Source organism: Electrona antarctica (genome assembly GCF_951216825.1).
Source record: "Electrona antarctica genome assembly, chromosome: 1".
Classification (NCBI taxonomy): domain Eukaryota; kingdom Metazoa; phylum Chordata; class Actinopteri; order Myctophiformes; family Myctophidae; genus Electrona; species Electrona antarctica.
Genome location: NC_136806.1, coordinates 12,294,701 through 12,310,198, shown reverse-complemented (window position 1 = coordinate 12,310,198; position 15,498 = coordinate 12,294,701). Strand labels below are relative to the sequence as shown.

The 15,498-nt window shown below is 42.9% G+C and overlaps 2 protein-coding genes across 3 annotated transcripts in view; one reads left to right on the top strand and one right to left on the bottom strand.

Annotated features, from left to right (window-relative positions):
- Nucleotides 1-7,505, top strand: part of emilin2a (elastin microfibril interfacer 2a) — a 32,710-nt gene extending 25,205 nt beyond the window's left edge. The window contains exons 6-9 of the mRNA XM_079513046.1: nucleotides 1,026-1,073; nucleotides 3,293-3,355; nucleotides 3,879-4,022; nucleotides 5,768-7,505. Of these exons, the coding sequence (XP_079369172.1) occupies nucleotides 1,026-1,073; nucleotides 3,293-3,355; nucleotides 3,879-4,022; nucleotides 5,768-6,105 (593 nt within the window). The 3' untranslated portion in view covers nucleotides 6,106-7,505. The remainder of the gene's footprint in view (nucleotides 1-1,025; nucleotides 1,074-3,292; nucleotides 3,356-3,878; nucleotides 4,023-5,767) is intronic.
- Nucleotides 7,506-8,934: 1,429 nt separating this feature from the next.
- Nucleotides 8,935-15,498, bottom strand: part of lpin2 (lipin 2) — a 47,033-nt gene continuing 40,469 nt past the window's right edge. For both annotated transcript variants that reach the window (XM_079501279.1, XM_079501280.1), the window contains exon 20: nucleotides 8,935-13,296. In XM_079501279.1, the coding sequence (XP_079357405.1) occupies nucleotides 13,152-13,296 (145 nt within the window). In that variant the 3' untranslated portion in view covers nucleotides 8,935-13,151. The remainder of the gene's footprint in view (nucleotides 13,297-15,498) is intronic.

Here is a 15,498-nt window from a genome sequence, read left to right as displayed (position 1 = left end):
GGCAGAGGGTGAGGTTAACATAACACCCAGCTGGGATAAGTACCCTGACCCTGCAGGTGGCAAAGAGTCTGCATATCCAAGATAATAATACCCATTTTTTAAAATGATCATTCTGCCCTCGTCTGCTTCTGTACTACTTTTATAATCTATAATTCAGGAGTATAATATGCGATGCTAATGTGCTCACATTCGTCTTACAAATGCTTTTGGGAGTTTTCATTACACCCACTGTAACGAGATCTCCTATCGCATAACGTGACAGATGTTCTAACATATTCCCGTGCTTCTCTAGGCCATTCAACTTTTGGCATACAAGTAGGGAGACTTTAAAATCACTTCTAAATGAAACTAAAAGCCAGTGCAATGGCTTTCTCTCGCTTGTTTTGTCAAGCTGCAGCAGAAGCAATAATGTGCCAGCCCACGACGTCCTGAATCACGACAACTGTTTAGAGTTGTAATACTACAGGGACAGAATAATTTGTTTCAACTGATTGTGGACTCTAGTAATGACTTCAATGTGACTTTTTATACGCTCTGTGATATGATCTGTGGGTGGTTAGTGTTATTCCAAATTCCAATCCAGTTCCACTAGGAAATACGCTGTGGGTCCATTTGCAGTCTTATAGGAGCTGCTGTTGTAATGTCCACACGTGAGACTGATTAAGTCTTGACGATGAAATTAGGGACTCCAAAGAATAAAGGTTTTGTTTTTCATAAAGTCTCTCTTCTTTGGAAAGCCTTCATTATCTATACGAGATCAAGCCCCACCACCCCTGGCTTAATTTATATGCTGTCTGAGAATGTGAAGCCAGTGTTTAGACTGTAGGCTGGGCCCGGAGGGGCAGACAAAACAATATTACCTCAGGCAAGCAGCAGTCACTAGGCAACAGTATTGTTCAGCTGTTGTTCGTCCAATACTCGGCTGAGGTCTATCGAATTTCTTCTGCCAGGTGGCACAATGCATGTCAAATAAAATGTGTTATGTTTGTCATCATTTCATGTTATCCATTTCCCTCATTTTACAGGGCATCATCCTGTGCGGCCCGCGACTCTCAAGTCGAAGATCATCCCAGGTACCAATTTTATTTCCTCGAGTTAAATCGATATTGCAACAGGGTCTTTCATTCTCGTTCATTGTCAAACTGTAATGCTGCAAAAACAAACACGTGGCACCAGGAGAGGGTTGCAGAGTGGGTGCGTTTGGTTAGACAGATTGGACGCATTTGTGACTAAATTTGACTGAGGGACTGCCATTGAATTTTTTTGAATTTTCGTTTTTTCATTACATATGAAAGCAGGGAATCATAGCTTCAAATTGACATATTGGTTGTTCAGTTTGACTCACCAGTTTTGGAGATATGGCTTATAGAGTAATGTCTTGCAGAAAACAGCGAGTTGAGAAAACAGGCTTGAAAGGTTCACTTCTGTGGTCTCTAACATTACACCTAGCTACACCTACAGACATGCTCTAGTATGTGAAGAGTCTGCCTGTGCCATAAACTCATTTTGAAAAAAAATAATAATATTTTTTCTCCTCTGGTGAAAAGCTGGAATTTGCGCGATGGCAGTCTCTCAGTCAAATCTGGTCACATTTGGTTAGGCAGATCATGTGGTGGAGTGGGAGGTTACAGAACAAGTTAACTATAGTGCAGGAGGAGTTCACCATCTGCAGGTTTGACCTGGAAAGGCACTGCCATCTATGTCTGGGAACCCTGTATGCACCGTCGAATCCTCACTGTTAATTCAACTCTGAGTGCGTACAAGTACAAATGTATCACTTCGTAAACTCTCTCTTGAGTTACAGACCCAGAAGTGTCCATTTACTACCAAATTAGCCAGGTGACTGCCTGGAATCCCTGAAGGACCACTGGGGGTCCCCCGACCCAAATATTTAGAACCAGTACACAGTAGTCTAGGTAGTCTATGGAGAAAAAAGCGGTCAACCTCAAACAAATTGCAACAGAAACTCTTTTTTTTTGTTTCATAAATATGTTAGTAACAACATATCAAAAGTCCTAAGAAATCCTAGCCTGAATCTCTGCCTGAATCGCTGCGTTCCGTGAATCTGAATTGTCACATTTTCAGATCCGCGGAACGCAGCGATTCAGGCTGGAACCCAGGCTAAAGAAATCCCAGTGAAAAATGCTAAAATAGCTGATGGTACCCTTAACAACCTATATAAGGCAAAATTGGGCTAAAAACGGCCATAGTTACTTGCCCAAATGTGATGGTTATCACATTTGGGCAAGTTGCTATGGCCGTTTTTAGCCCAAGGATTGCTGCAATGCTTGCAATGGATTCAGAATCATGAAAACCCCCTAGTTTGACACCATACTTAAATCAGAATCTTGTCTTATATAGGTTCTTAAGGGTACTATCACCTATTTTAGCATGCATGCGTGCGTGCGTATGTCTGTAATCCACGTAACTTGAGAACCGTTCGGCCCCGAGTTCAAATTCGCCACACGTGTTCCACACCCCCACAGGGCAGTTCCACACCCCCACAGGGAGTGCAGTGCCCGGTGTCGAGTCGGTCGGACCCATGGTTGTCCAGAACCGCCACAAAAGGGCCTCTGCCCGGGCTCTGGACAGGGCCTCTGACCGGGCTCTGGACAGGGCCCCTGACCAGGCTCCTCCGGCCTGTTCTGACATCACAACTATGCCTGACAAAGAACTCCATTATATGGGCATAAAAGGGACACAGACATAATAACTAGGTGGAGCGTGCATTTCCAACTTGCATCGTTCCAAGTAGGCCAGCTGAAAGAGTTTCCGTTGCAATTTGTTTGAGGTTAAACCCTATAATGCCTATATGTATATATACTACAGTGCTGTGAAATAATGTACCGTTTTCTTTTCTTTTTTCCCCACACATATGTTGAACGTGTTACAGTATGTCCTCCATGACATGCCAGAGAATGTGGGGGTTGTAAATACGGCTGAATGAAACACCCTTTAACCCATTCTGACCTGAGATCAGATTCTAAAAATGTCTTCTACATCCTGACAGTTTTCTGAAAAAGCTATGTTTCTATGTCAGTCGTTCTTCGACTTTTCAAAAATAGCAGACCTACAAGCTCGTAGCGCGCCACTCGGTGGCGCGCTATGAGCTTGTAGATCTGCTATTTTTCAATAGCTAAAGCGTAACATAATGCTAACACCAAAAGTGGTTCCCGCTCAAAATGGGTTAAAAATAAAAGGTGTTATCATTAAAGGTGGCACCGCATGTAGAGACAACTCGCAAGGTTAACAATTAAAAAGTAACACTTGTTTCTCTCCATTCGTGCTACAGTTCCTGCCGCAGCTAAAGTGTCCTGGAACCCGACGTTGCACCACGCCCCGGTGGCGTCTCCAGGTGAATCTTAATTAATTCTCTCTGAATATTTAAACAATGAAACGTATGAATTATTAACGAGACTATGTGACTAAAATAAGAACTACATTGGAACCAGCGTTGGAAAGAAACTAGGTGCATTTACTTAAGTACTGTACTTAAAGGGGCATTCCACAAATTTTCAACATTTTACTTTGTCATTAATATACCTTAGAGCTGTCGTGTAGAAATAATAAAAAAAAGTCCCCCTATTCTGTGTTTCCTAGAACTGGAGGTCTGAAAAAAATCATTAACATGGTGAATGATTTTTTGTTAATGATTTTTTTGTCAATGATTTTTCTAGGAAACACAGAATGGGGGGGACTTTTTTATTGTTTCCACACAACACCTCTAAGGTATATTAATGACATGGTAAAATGTTGAAAATTAGTGGTATTCCCCTTTAAATCAGAGGCAAAGATTGTACTTTTACTCCACATTCAGTCAGATCCATTATTATGGTTATAATTATTCTTATATATTCTCTGCTCTGTGTGTTTTGTAGTATCAGTGGACAACAGCGCCCTGGCAGATCCATTCTCGTTCTCCGCTGGCCTGACCCAGCAGCCCTCCTTTTCAGGAGACTTTGGAACCATCCGCTTCAACAGGATTCTCGTCAACGACGGCGGACACTACAATGGACACACAGGTACCCGTCTCAAACATACAGGCCAAGTCATCTGTGGGTTATATTTACAGTGTGGCCGATCGATAATAATTAAAACACATTAATGTTATAATTTAGCTATTGAAAAATAGCAGATCTACAAGCTCATAGCGCGCCACCGAGTGGCGCGCTACGAGCTTGTAGGTCTGCTATTTTTGAAAAATCGTGAAAATATTTATTTCAGAAAACTGGAGGATTTAGAAGATTTTTTTTTAAATGTTGAGGTCAGGCCAAAATGGGTTAATAGATACATCTGGGAAAGGCGTGGCTCCTTCAGACTTCACGAGGCCAGCCTGTGACTGCAGTCCTCCAGGGCGTGGCTCCTTCAGACTTCACGTGGCCAGCCTGTGACTGCAGTCCTCCAGGACGTCTGTCTGTTGTCAATGACATATCTATGACATGATGGGCAGTATTATGCGTGTCTTAAGTACCGGGTCTTATTACTTAACTTAAGACCTGGAGGCGTGGTCAATGCTGTTTGGCCACTCAGAATAGCCAAATGGCATTGATCACGCCTCCAGGTCTTACGTTAAGTAATAAGACCTGGTACTTAAGACACGCATAATACTGCCCTATGACTCTAAGGGTGGCACCTAACTTAAGGGTGGCACTTAACTTAAGACCTGGAGGCGTGGTCAATGCTGTTTGGCCACTCAGAATAGGTCTTAAGTTAAGTAATAAGACCTGGTACTTAAGACACGCATGATAGTGCCCTAAATGTGGGCTGAAGTTGTCAGCGCAGTCAGAGAGAAGACCAGTGACTTCAATTATAAAATTAAAGTTAAATATTCTACGTAAAAATATACTGTATGTGACAGTAGTGGAGGTACATCTGTGGCCTACTGGCAGTGCACACGAGAAACGTCATGCTGATGGATCGGTGCAGCGGTTTGTGAGATTAGCTACAGACACGCAACGCAGGCAAGCCAACCCTCTTACAGCTGTCTGGACTCCTGCAGAGCTACAGTATGGCGTTAAGTCAAACCAATGACGGAACATAAAAGTTACACACAAGCAGCCGGACTATAGAGTGTGCCTTCACCACAGAACCATGATTTATTTTTGGTTCACATACTCACAGTAACTTTCGTCACCCCATTCGACCGTTATCTCTCTATTGAATAGGCAAAATCATCCGTTATCAGCACCTTCGAATAGGGCCAATATGGCCATACTGGCATACTCACTGTTTCAGTATGTCATTATCACCTATTGTCATTATCACTGATGTCCTGACGGAGGCCACGGCCACCAGACCCGACTCAGCGCCGTCCGAGTTACGTCCCGATAGGCAGAGAATAGTATATATTAGTCGCCCCCTAGTTTCCATGCACCGACAATAGTTGGAAATGACACGTCCACCAGGGGGAAACCTTGACCAGGCTATGTTCAGCCAAGGGCGAGTATGCCAGTATGGCCATATTATATTGGCCCTATTCGAAGGTGCTGATAACGGATGATTTCGCCTATTCAATAGAGAGATAACGGTTGAATCCGCTGCTTTCGTGCCATCGAGCTAAAGATTGCCACAGTGTCATCTAGTAATTAATCATTGACTACTTTGATCATCATGTACGTAGAAGAAATGTGCAAGGAATGTGGATACAACCTATTGATACATTGAAGTGTTTCTCTCACCCCTAACCTAAAACTTGCACCATGATTGAATGTAGGGTCAATCCTTCCCAGTCTTGCTCAAACCGATGCCATTCCTCCTCTCACTACAGGTATATTCTCAGTACCAATGGACGGACGTTACCTGATCTCGGGTCTGCTGACCGCTAAGCACGGTGACCGCGTGGAGGCCGTGCTGTCTGTGTCAAACCGCAGCGTCCAGAGGCTGCGCAGCGCGGGGGGACCCGTGGCCAATCAGCCCGCGGGTCCGGCCGGGGGAGGTTCTTGTGGCTGCGGAGGGTCCACGTCCTTCAGCCTGATCCTGTCCTTGAAGAAGGGAGACCGCGTCAGCCTGGTCAGGACCGGAGGCCAGCTCGCCATCGCCGAGTCCAGAGAGATCCTCTCCACTTTTAGTGCCATCTTCCTCTATGCACCGCAGGCCAACAGATAGCGCTGCACCCCCCCACCCACCCACCCACAAACAAAAGACTGGGGTGTTCCCACGCACATAGACTGGAGACGTGGAATAAGCCATGGTATTGACTGATGTGATATAGGTCCAAGCTAGGACAAATAAAGAGGATAGAGCACGGAGGTGCGGCCCGGTCTCCTGCAGGAGGTTTGCACATGCTCAGTGTAAACAGGAACTGCGATGATGGAGTGTTCCAGCAGAGGTGCTAGATAGAAAGCTCATAACTTGTGATGTAAATAATGAGATCCAGAACAGTTGAGAATTAAACAGCAGTCACCCTTCCCTTTTCAAATGTTTTATATCATCCACAGCACTTGAATGAACAGTATCCATGTTCCTTTGTCATTTCACAAAGATAAACGTTTGACACATGTACTAAAGAACATGGAAAATCCACAAAAGAAAATATACAAAAACATTAACATTTAGTAAATGTACTTGTCCTTTATCTTTCAGTCTGTTATACACAAAAAAAATTCCACAGTTATGAAATAGATTTTTTTTAAATAAAAACAAAATCAACTTTGTACTATTCTTATTTATTCGATTTTTTGTATATCCTTTTTATTATTTCAGTTCAGGGTCAGCAACTCTCATGCACCTCTAGCACCTCTGCTGGAACACTCCATCGCAGGTCCTGTTTACACTGCACATGTGCAAACTTCCCGCAGGAGACCGGGCCGCACCTCCGTGCTCTATCCTCTTTATTTGTCCTAGGGTCCAAGTGTCCATGTGTGTGTGACAGTTGTGCTGTCATTGCAGCTGTTTTACGACACACAGATGAGGACGGTGTTTTCTCTGATCATTGGATGAAACATTTATTTGCTGTTTAAAGATCACGTGGCCATTTCCAGGAATTTGACCAAAGGAGCAATATTTGCCTAGATCAAAAAGCAATACTCTGTCACTGTATCTATTTGAATTGTTAATAATCAATCTTCCATTTGTACTGTACCTATTGCACAATTATTGAATATGTGGTGTAAAAATAACGTTAAATTAACGTTCATAAGATTTTATAAATTTTTATACTATAATAACAAAAGCATAATGTCAAGTATTATTAACAGAACATAATAATGCTAGGCAATAAAGGGTGACAAATCACAGTATCATCTAACCTTACTTCATATTCTCATCAACTATATAGTAAATGACACTTAAATTATTTTATAACAGGGTTATGATAAAAGGATCCCTGGCAAATAAGCCTTATATGCCTCAATACATTATAATTGCCCGCTATAACAAAAAATGAAAACATAAATATTTTCTTTATTTTAGAAATAGTTCATCTTTTGTCCATGTGTGGTCCAGCCCTATGGAATGTATGGAATGCATGCATGTGCTAATAAAAACATATTTAAAATATTGTTATATTATATTATAATATAGAGCACCGAAGTCCTGACGTCACTGTCAGTAGAGGGCGTCAATCCACATGTTCGTCTACTTTTTATTTGCATTGTAATCTCCATAGGGGGATTTTAGATCGCCTCATATAAGAACTGTGTTTGAAAAATAAACCGATCACCCCGGCCTTTTCACTCATGGATATGAAGCATCGACTGAAGGTGGAAATGTACAAATATACCCAAAGAGTAACAAAAAAAAGCGTTAGAAACGAGTGAAACAACCCAGAGACTACATTTCCGGTATAGGCGGGTGGCTGCATCTGCCCGTCGCACAACAGAAACTGAATGTTAATTACGTTTATTTTTATTGTATTGATATTTAATGTCTCGTGGTTAGTACGAGTCGAGTCACCACCAGCTGAGCTTATGTCAACGAGGAATCTCAGGAACGCAATGTGTTGACAGCTGGGCGTGACATATTAGCAGCGACATTGCCTTCATATGTAGTTTCAAGGCTTTTGCGGCCACATTAATTCCATTTTCTCCAGAAACTGGCTGTATCAAATATGAATGGACATCATTAAGACGCACAGCCACTCCCCTGACAGAAAGGCCGGGGTGGTCGGTTTATTTTTCAAACACAGTTCTTATATGAAGGGACCTAAAATCGCCCTATGGGGATCTCAATGCAACTAAAAAAAATACATGAACCTGTGTATTGGCGCCCTCTACTGAAAGTGACATCAGACTTCGGTGCTCTATTGTTATGTTGTATTATAGGTTAAGTACGATTGTTTATTGCTGGACAGCAGATCTACAAATTACATCAACTTGCAACGGCCGTTGCGTAACCCCTTGAGTAAAATATGAACCGTTTCTAAAATACATTTTTATGGTGTTATGATGTATTTATTTATTATTTTGTTATAGAGGGCGATCATAATTTATTAAGGCATATAAGGCTTATTAGCAAAGGATCCTTGAAATATTCCAAGGCAGACAGGGACACATTCTGAAGCTGTACAGAGTCATGATCAGTGGTCACTCACTCAGAGCATGTTTGGGTGTGGGCGAAAAAGAAGTTCCCTTTCTCTCCCCAGCTCCGTCCTTGGAGACTAGTAAACACGCCAACTGTGCTGTAATTGCAAAACAAGCAACCAGGGTGTGTTTCCCAATACTGTGATCTCCATGTCAACCTCACAAGGGCAAAAGTCTTATGAATACTCATGATCAGCTGAGATATTATTTCTTTCTTCGCTCTAAAGAATGAACTCAACAATTTCTCAATGACTTGAGAGGACTCGTTTGAACCGGTATCAAAACAGTTCTATAAACAAGCGATTGGGGCTTCTGGGCCCTGTGGTCATGAACTTGTATATGACTTGGATCTCATGACTTGGATCACAGTGGGAGAGAAATACTTTTACGAATAGGTCTGGAAGAATGAAATGCATTCAGTTAGAAACTTTATTAAACACAAACATGACCAGAAGCTACACTTTGTTAGCTTAATTGGCCTATAGTATATATATTTTTTTCCTTATAATGGATTTTGTTCTGTAAACATATTTTAAACCACATTTTCCATACAAATCAATACAGCATATGCACAAGGTAGTGGTCAGACGCAATCAAACAGCAAGCCTTACTTCTGAATGGAACGAAACAAGTATATTCTCACAAAAGATTATACATCGCATAAGAAATGAGCAATAAAAACAAAAAAAAGGCATTGACAGAATATAGGTGAAGCTCAGCATATGGTATTTCGAAAAGCAGTTATCAGAACAAACAATATCTATTACAGTATACCACATGTCCCAGAATCGTATTAGATGAAGTGTGAACTTTCCACACAAGATGTATTACTTTCATAGAAAGAATGACATTGCTGTTATTAATTATGCTATAAGAAAGAGAGATTTTACTTCACCAACTTCAAAGAGCACAAACAAAACAATATCAAAGCAAACAAAAAAGGTTTTTTCTTTTTTTCTTAACACAAACCAACAGCTTAGCTATACAGAATGAATGCCCATATAGAAAATTTAATTATGCCAAATAATGATTTGTTATCGACTCGACTACCTGGTTGAACGAGTGAGTAGCTGTTGTCTTAAAACTGTTGTGCTTTCCCATTTCTGATTAAATGGTCTCCTCTATGCTCATTTTGCTGTATGGCCATCAGTAAAGAGAGTCCTGGTGCGTTCTGTGCTACAGGCATGGCTCAGATCTAATAGGATCTCTTAACAGAATGCCATCTGCCTCAGACGTCTCTCCAAAGACAAACTGATGGACATGCATGGAATACTTCAAAGTGCTTCCTGCACATGCACAAGCCTTTCCTGTTTATGTAGACATCCAAGTCCAACGCCCTCCATCGCTTCCTCTAGCCAGGCCTCCATCTCTTCCTCTAGCCAGGCCTCCATCTCTTCCTCTAGCCAGGCCTCCATCTCTTCCTCTAGCCAGGCCTCCATCTCTTCCTCTAGCCAGGCCTCCATCTCTCCCTCTAGCCAGGCCTCCATCTCTTCCTCTAGCCAGGCCTCCATCTCTTCCTCTATAGCCAGGCCTCCATCTCTTCCTCTAGCCAGGCCTCCATCTCTTCCTCTATAGCCAGGCCTCCATCTCTTCCTCTAGCCAGGCCTCCATCTCTTCCTCTAGCCAGGCCTCCATCTCTTCCTCTAGCCAGGCCTCCATCTCTTCCTCTAGCCAGGCCTCCATCTCTTCCTCTAGCCAGGCCTCCATCTCTTCCTCTAGCCAGGCCTCCATCTCTTCCTCTAGCCAGGCCTCCATCTCTCCCTCTAGCCAGGCCTCCATCTCTTCCTCTAGCCAGGCCTCCATCTCTTCCTCTATAGCCAGGCCTCCATCTCTTCCTCTAGCCAGGCCTCCATCTCTTCCTCTAGCCAGGCCTCCATCTCTTCCTCTAGCCAGGCCTCCATCTCTTCCTCTAGCCAGGCCTCCATCTCTCCCTCTAGCCAGGCCTCCATCTCTTCCTCTAGCCAGGCCTCCATCTCTTCCTCTATAGCCAGGCCTCCATCTCTTCCTCTAGCCAGGCCTCCATCTCTTCCTCTAGCCAGGCCTCCATCTCTTCCTCTAGCCAGGCCTCCATCTCTTCCTCTAGCCAGGCCTCCATCTCTCCCTCTAGCCAGGCCTCCATCTCTTCCTCTAGCCAGGCCAATACACCACTGGTTTTGTATCACACAGTCATACATTCATTCATTCATACATACAATACAATTTGTCTACACTCAACCGGCTCATGCCTGATGAATATTTAGCTGCACATGGGTATCGCTCACAAAAAAACGATGGCAGATCTACATGCTCACAGCGCGACACACTGAGAGTTCATTAGAATGCCATTTTTCGGTGTGCGACATGGCACACAACCAAAAATAAATCAAGCATTACTTCCGAGCCCATTCACACGAGCCATGTAACTGAAGAAATAAAATACAAATGTGAACAATGGCACGGCAGTTGCAAACAGGTGAGGGTAAATGCCTACATTTCCCCTCCATCTTTGCCAATGGGCTGGTCTATGGACTCAATGGTCCTGTCGTCTTATCTTTTTCTCTTTTCTTTTTTTTTTTTACACAACTTTATATTTCAGAATGACATATTTGCCGATTGTGTTAGGTCGACAACCATCCCAGGAGGTACTGAAACTACATTTCAGTGTGGTATAATCGCATGTAGTCCGAGGTCTACCGTCTCCAGAGAGACCTTTTAGTGTGTGTGTGGTCGTGTGTGCGGGTGTAGGTGTGTGGTGGTGGCGGTGAGTGAATTATTCTACATCACTGGGGCACAGCTGAGAATGGATTAGGCGTGGGCCAAAGCAGCTGGGGAAAGAAACGTAGGACTTGAAGTGTATCTGACCTGTGTCTGACCCCATGAGCAACACGGTTAGTGATCAGCACACACACACACACGCGCGCGCACACACACATCTTGCAGGGGTTCTAAGCATGACCTCACAGAGGGAACCCCTTCAGTTTAAACACTGAGCATTGTTACCGCACATTTGCTCTCCTTTTTCCACACAATGACAAAAGCCAAGGCTACAGTTTTCCTGGGTTTGCCAACTCCAAGGAATGTATTTTGTCTATGAAACTTCCATTGCACGGAGGGCCTGCAAGTCACCATGAAACGGCAAAAGGAATAAGTGATAAAACACCCAAACGAGGTTCTTAGTAATGGGTCCAGATGTGCTATTCTGGGAACCTAAGTTACTGTTCGGTGCATGTCAACCAGCAACCGACCACGTCAACCAGCAACCGACCACGCCAAAACAACACAAGCATCAATACACTGCACCAGTCATCTAGTGCTTGTCAAACAACCAAAGACACAGAAGTGCAATGGAAATCAATAACTTAAAACAATAACATCAATTATGATAAATAATTACTGCATTCTCAACAAAAACAACCATCAAGTGTCTTTTTCAACGGTATAAATCCTACATAAATGTAAAGGATAGCACAAAATACTGTGACGCCACTTTTCTTTTCGGAAACAAAATTAACTGTGTCTGAAACTTATTACCCATAAACAGCTTTGGAATATTCAAATACCCCAAACCTATTCAGATCAAGTGGCCATTTTAGGGCTAGATTGTTGTGCACGTCAGCAGCTTACCGACTTGACTCCAACACAGACAAAAATGCCTGCCCAGAGTTCTGGGCCAGTTGGAGTAAAGGTAAGACACTAGCTTTGTTTTCAAATCTACAGGCAACGATGGTCGCCAAATCCCTAAAATCAGTAGCCGCTTTATCCTCGTTAACCCTGGCATTCTTGTTTTGTGGAAAATGAAATAAAATTATATTCATTATTCTTATATAAGCTTTCCTTCCAAACCAGCTGGCAAAGTAGTTACAGCCAGAACAAAATACAAAACGAAACAAAAACCTGCATTTGGCTAGAAGCTGATGTTAGTTTCCTGCCCACATTCCAATAATCAAATACAGTGTCCTTCACTTCCTCAGCAGTTAGCTTAGCATGACATTGTTCAGGGTGATATGTCGGCAGCATGGGAACTCGTCTTAAAGCCCGATTTATGCTTCTGTGACAAAATGACTCATCTTCAACTGACAAAAGTGTCCTTTCAGTTGAAAACAAAAAGTTGTTTTCTTTGTCACCCAAGCACGAATCAGGCTTAAAGCCTAATTTATACTCATAGAAAAATAACACATTTCCAAATTAATAACTTAGAGAGTGGCCCCAAGATGAGACATCTTCATGTTTCTCGGCCTGGGGTTTGGTGCGTTTTTCTTTTTAAAGTACTCGAAGTTGACAGTGCTGGCGTGGGTCTGGGACAGCTGTACTGTAGGAGAGCCCATGTCTTTCCACCCTCTCTCTGGGATGTGGCTTTTTTCCCCCTCCTTCTCTTTTCAGTATTTCAGTGGGTTTCCTGGACACTCGTGTTCCCAACGAGTGACGACAGTTTTCCTTCCTTATTCGTGTCCCTGATCGCATCCCTGTCACTCCTCCAGCTGAAGTCTAACAGCAGGGCTGCAAGTGTCACATTCCGTTTATAAAGTATGTGTAGGTTCTCCGTGTGTGTGTGTGTGTGTGTGTGTGTGTGTGTGTGTGTGTGTGTGTGTGTGTGTGTGTGTGTGTGTGTGCGTGTGTGTGCGTGTGTGTGCGTGGATGTGTGCCTGGATTGTATCAGAGCAGTTCATCAGGGTTGAAGTCAGGTATGGGTTGTCTCCAGTAACAGAAAGAGCTATACTCTGGCATGATGAAGGCCTCGTTCTGTTCTTTACTTAGCAGCGGGAAAACGTGCTCCACAAGCTCACTCAGCCTGCTGTAACTATGACAGAGAGAGAGAGAGAGAGACAGACAGACAGACAGACAGACAGACAGAGAGAGAGAGAGAGAGAGACAGAGAGAGAGAGACAGAGAGAGAGATGCAATCAGAACCTCAATGATCCACCACAGACACACAGCCTGTGGTCTTCTATGATACCGCATTGTGCACTTTACCACCCGTACTGAAGCCATTTAATCTACCTGCACTCATTCTATACACTCATTAAATTACACTAATTCTATACACTCATTAAATTACACACACACACACATTTGTACATTTATTCACACCGTTTAGAACATCTTTAAGAGTGCAAGAACGGCACACTGCATGCACTGTTGCATTGTGTGCACGTGACAATAAACAGGGTTATCTGCAGGAATCAGCCCTTTAAATGTAAGACTTTAAAGGCTATCAGTCATGATGTGGGTGGCTGCACAGATACTGCATGAATAATTATGTAAATCAGTATCTCTCGCTTATATATATATATATATATATATATATATATATATATATTGTTTTTTTCTTTAACTGCTGGTAAATGCATAACAATTTATATTAATTTAAAGGTCTACTGAAGATAGATGGATCAACACAGAACACAGTATTTGACAAGCATATGAGATGTGATATAATATGCATATATAATACATGTATTTCCCGTCTTAAATTTGGCTGTCTTCTCCGAATTATCTCCATACGCATCACTTGAGTCCTGTTCTGCTCGAATCATTTATCGTTTCATCGAGTTTGTGACGATTATTACTACTGACTGCCAAGTGCTCTTTTGTTCATGATAAAGCGATGCCATGCGAGATCATGATGATGATGATCTTCTGTTCAAGGAAGTTTCATATATCGACAAATGTCACTGTTTTTCCACCATCTGTTTCGCCACCACATGAGGGAGCGCTTGTTTTTTCCCCCGACTAACACGACTCAGGTGGCGGTCACAATTTCTCGCCACTTGTGGGTGTAGAATACTCCATCTATGTGCACAATCTGTCCTTCGCCAAGAAGACCACAATGAATTACCCCCAACCTCCCAAAGATGGAATGATAGAATGAGATTGGATTACCAACCATTGTACACCATGTGTAACAGCTCTGGCAGAGGTGCATGATATTTCTGAAATAATGAGGTGGGTAAATGTGGCTTACCCTCCATTACACCCAGCCTGTCTAGACATTGCCTGGCCTTGTCAACGCCATATCCACCTCTCCAGGATGTTGTCATTGAACATAACCAATTAGTGCTTGTGGAAAAATGCACAAACTAACTCATATGGAAGAGTAAAGTGGTGAAAAATCTTCTGTCTAGGATAGAATTTTGTATTTCAGACTTTCTAATGTATGAAAAAAACACGTTCAGTGTGCAGGGACCTTTAGAGTTGGCCAAAAATGATTTCACCCGTTTTAATCCACATGAACCCGTGCTTGGGTCCCTATTTTGGGGAGAACACTGGACTTAAATAGCAGATGTACAACCTCACAACGAGATGCACTGTGAGCTGTAGATCATGGGCTATTATCCAAAAGATAAAGGAGTGGACGTATAGAGCCTTGAGGGACTGCGGTCAAGTGGCTTGAGGGCTTAAGTGGTTGAGGCTTATTTATTATTAATAACCCAATGAAACCCTGATAAAGGACTCGATCATACTGTACTTTACACTAACGTTCAACGATCCCTGGCTAGTACACGTAGAAGCAGTCTCTCTCCCAAGAAACACAAGTCAAGGCTAAGCCAAGGCAATGTCTCAGTTCGATGTGTGGATGGAATGGTTAGATGACGTGTGGATAGATGACGATGTTTATGAACTCATTGAACTGTGATGAGCGGAGTTGTTTATTTATCTTGGCTTAATTCCTTCACTAAAACGGTTGCCGGCATTAGTTCAGATATACCAAAGAGTCCGACCATCATTAGTCCGACACCGAACCCCAACACTAACCGAACCCTAACCGCACGCGGACGCCGCGGGTGATTTGTAACCGGTCGGCCGCGGGTGATTTGTAACGCATGTCAGACTTTCGGTATGTCGAATAAACGTCTGCACCCCCACTAAACAATTAGAAACTGATTTGACATGACGAGGTGTTTCTGGTTTTATTGTCGGTGTCAAGGGTTCGCATTTTAACGTGTAAGTGGTTTCACAAGACGTGGTTAAAACTCAAATGAGGAAGAACTCATTCAAACAA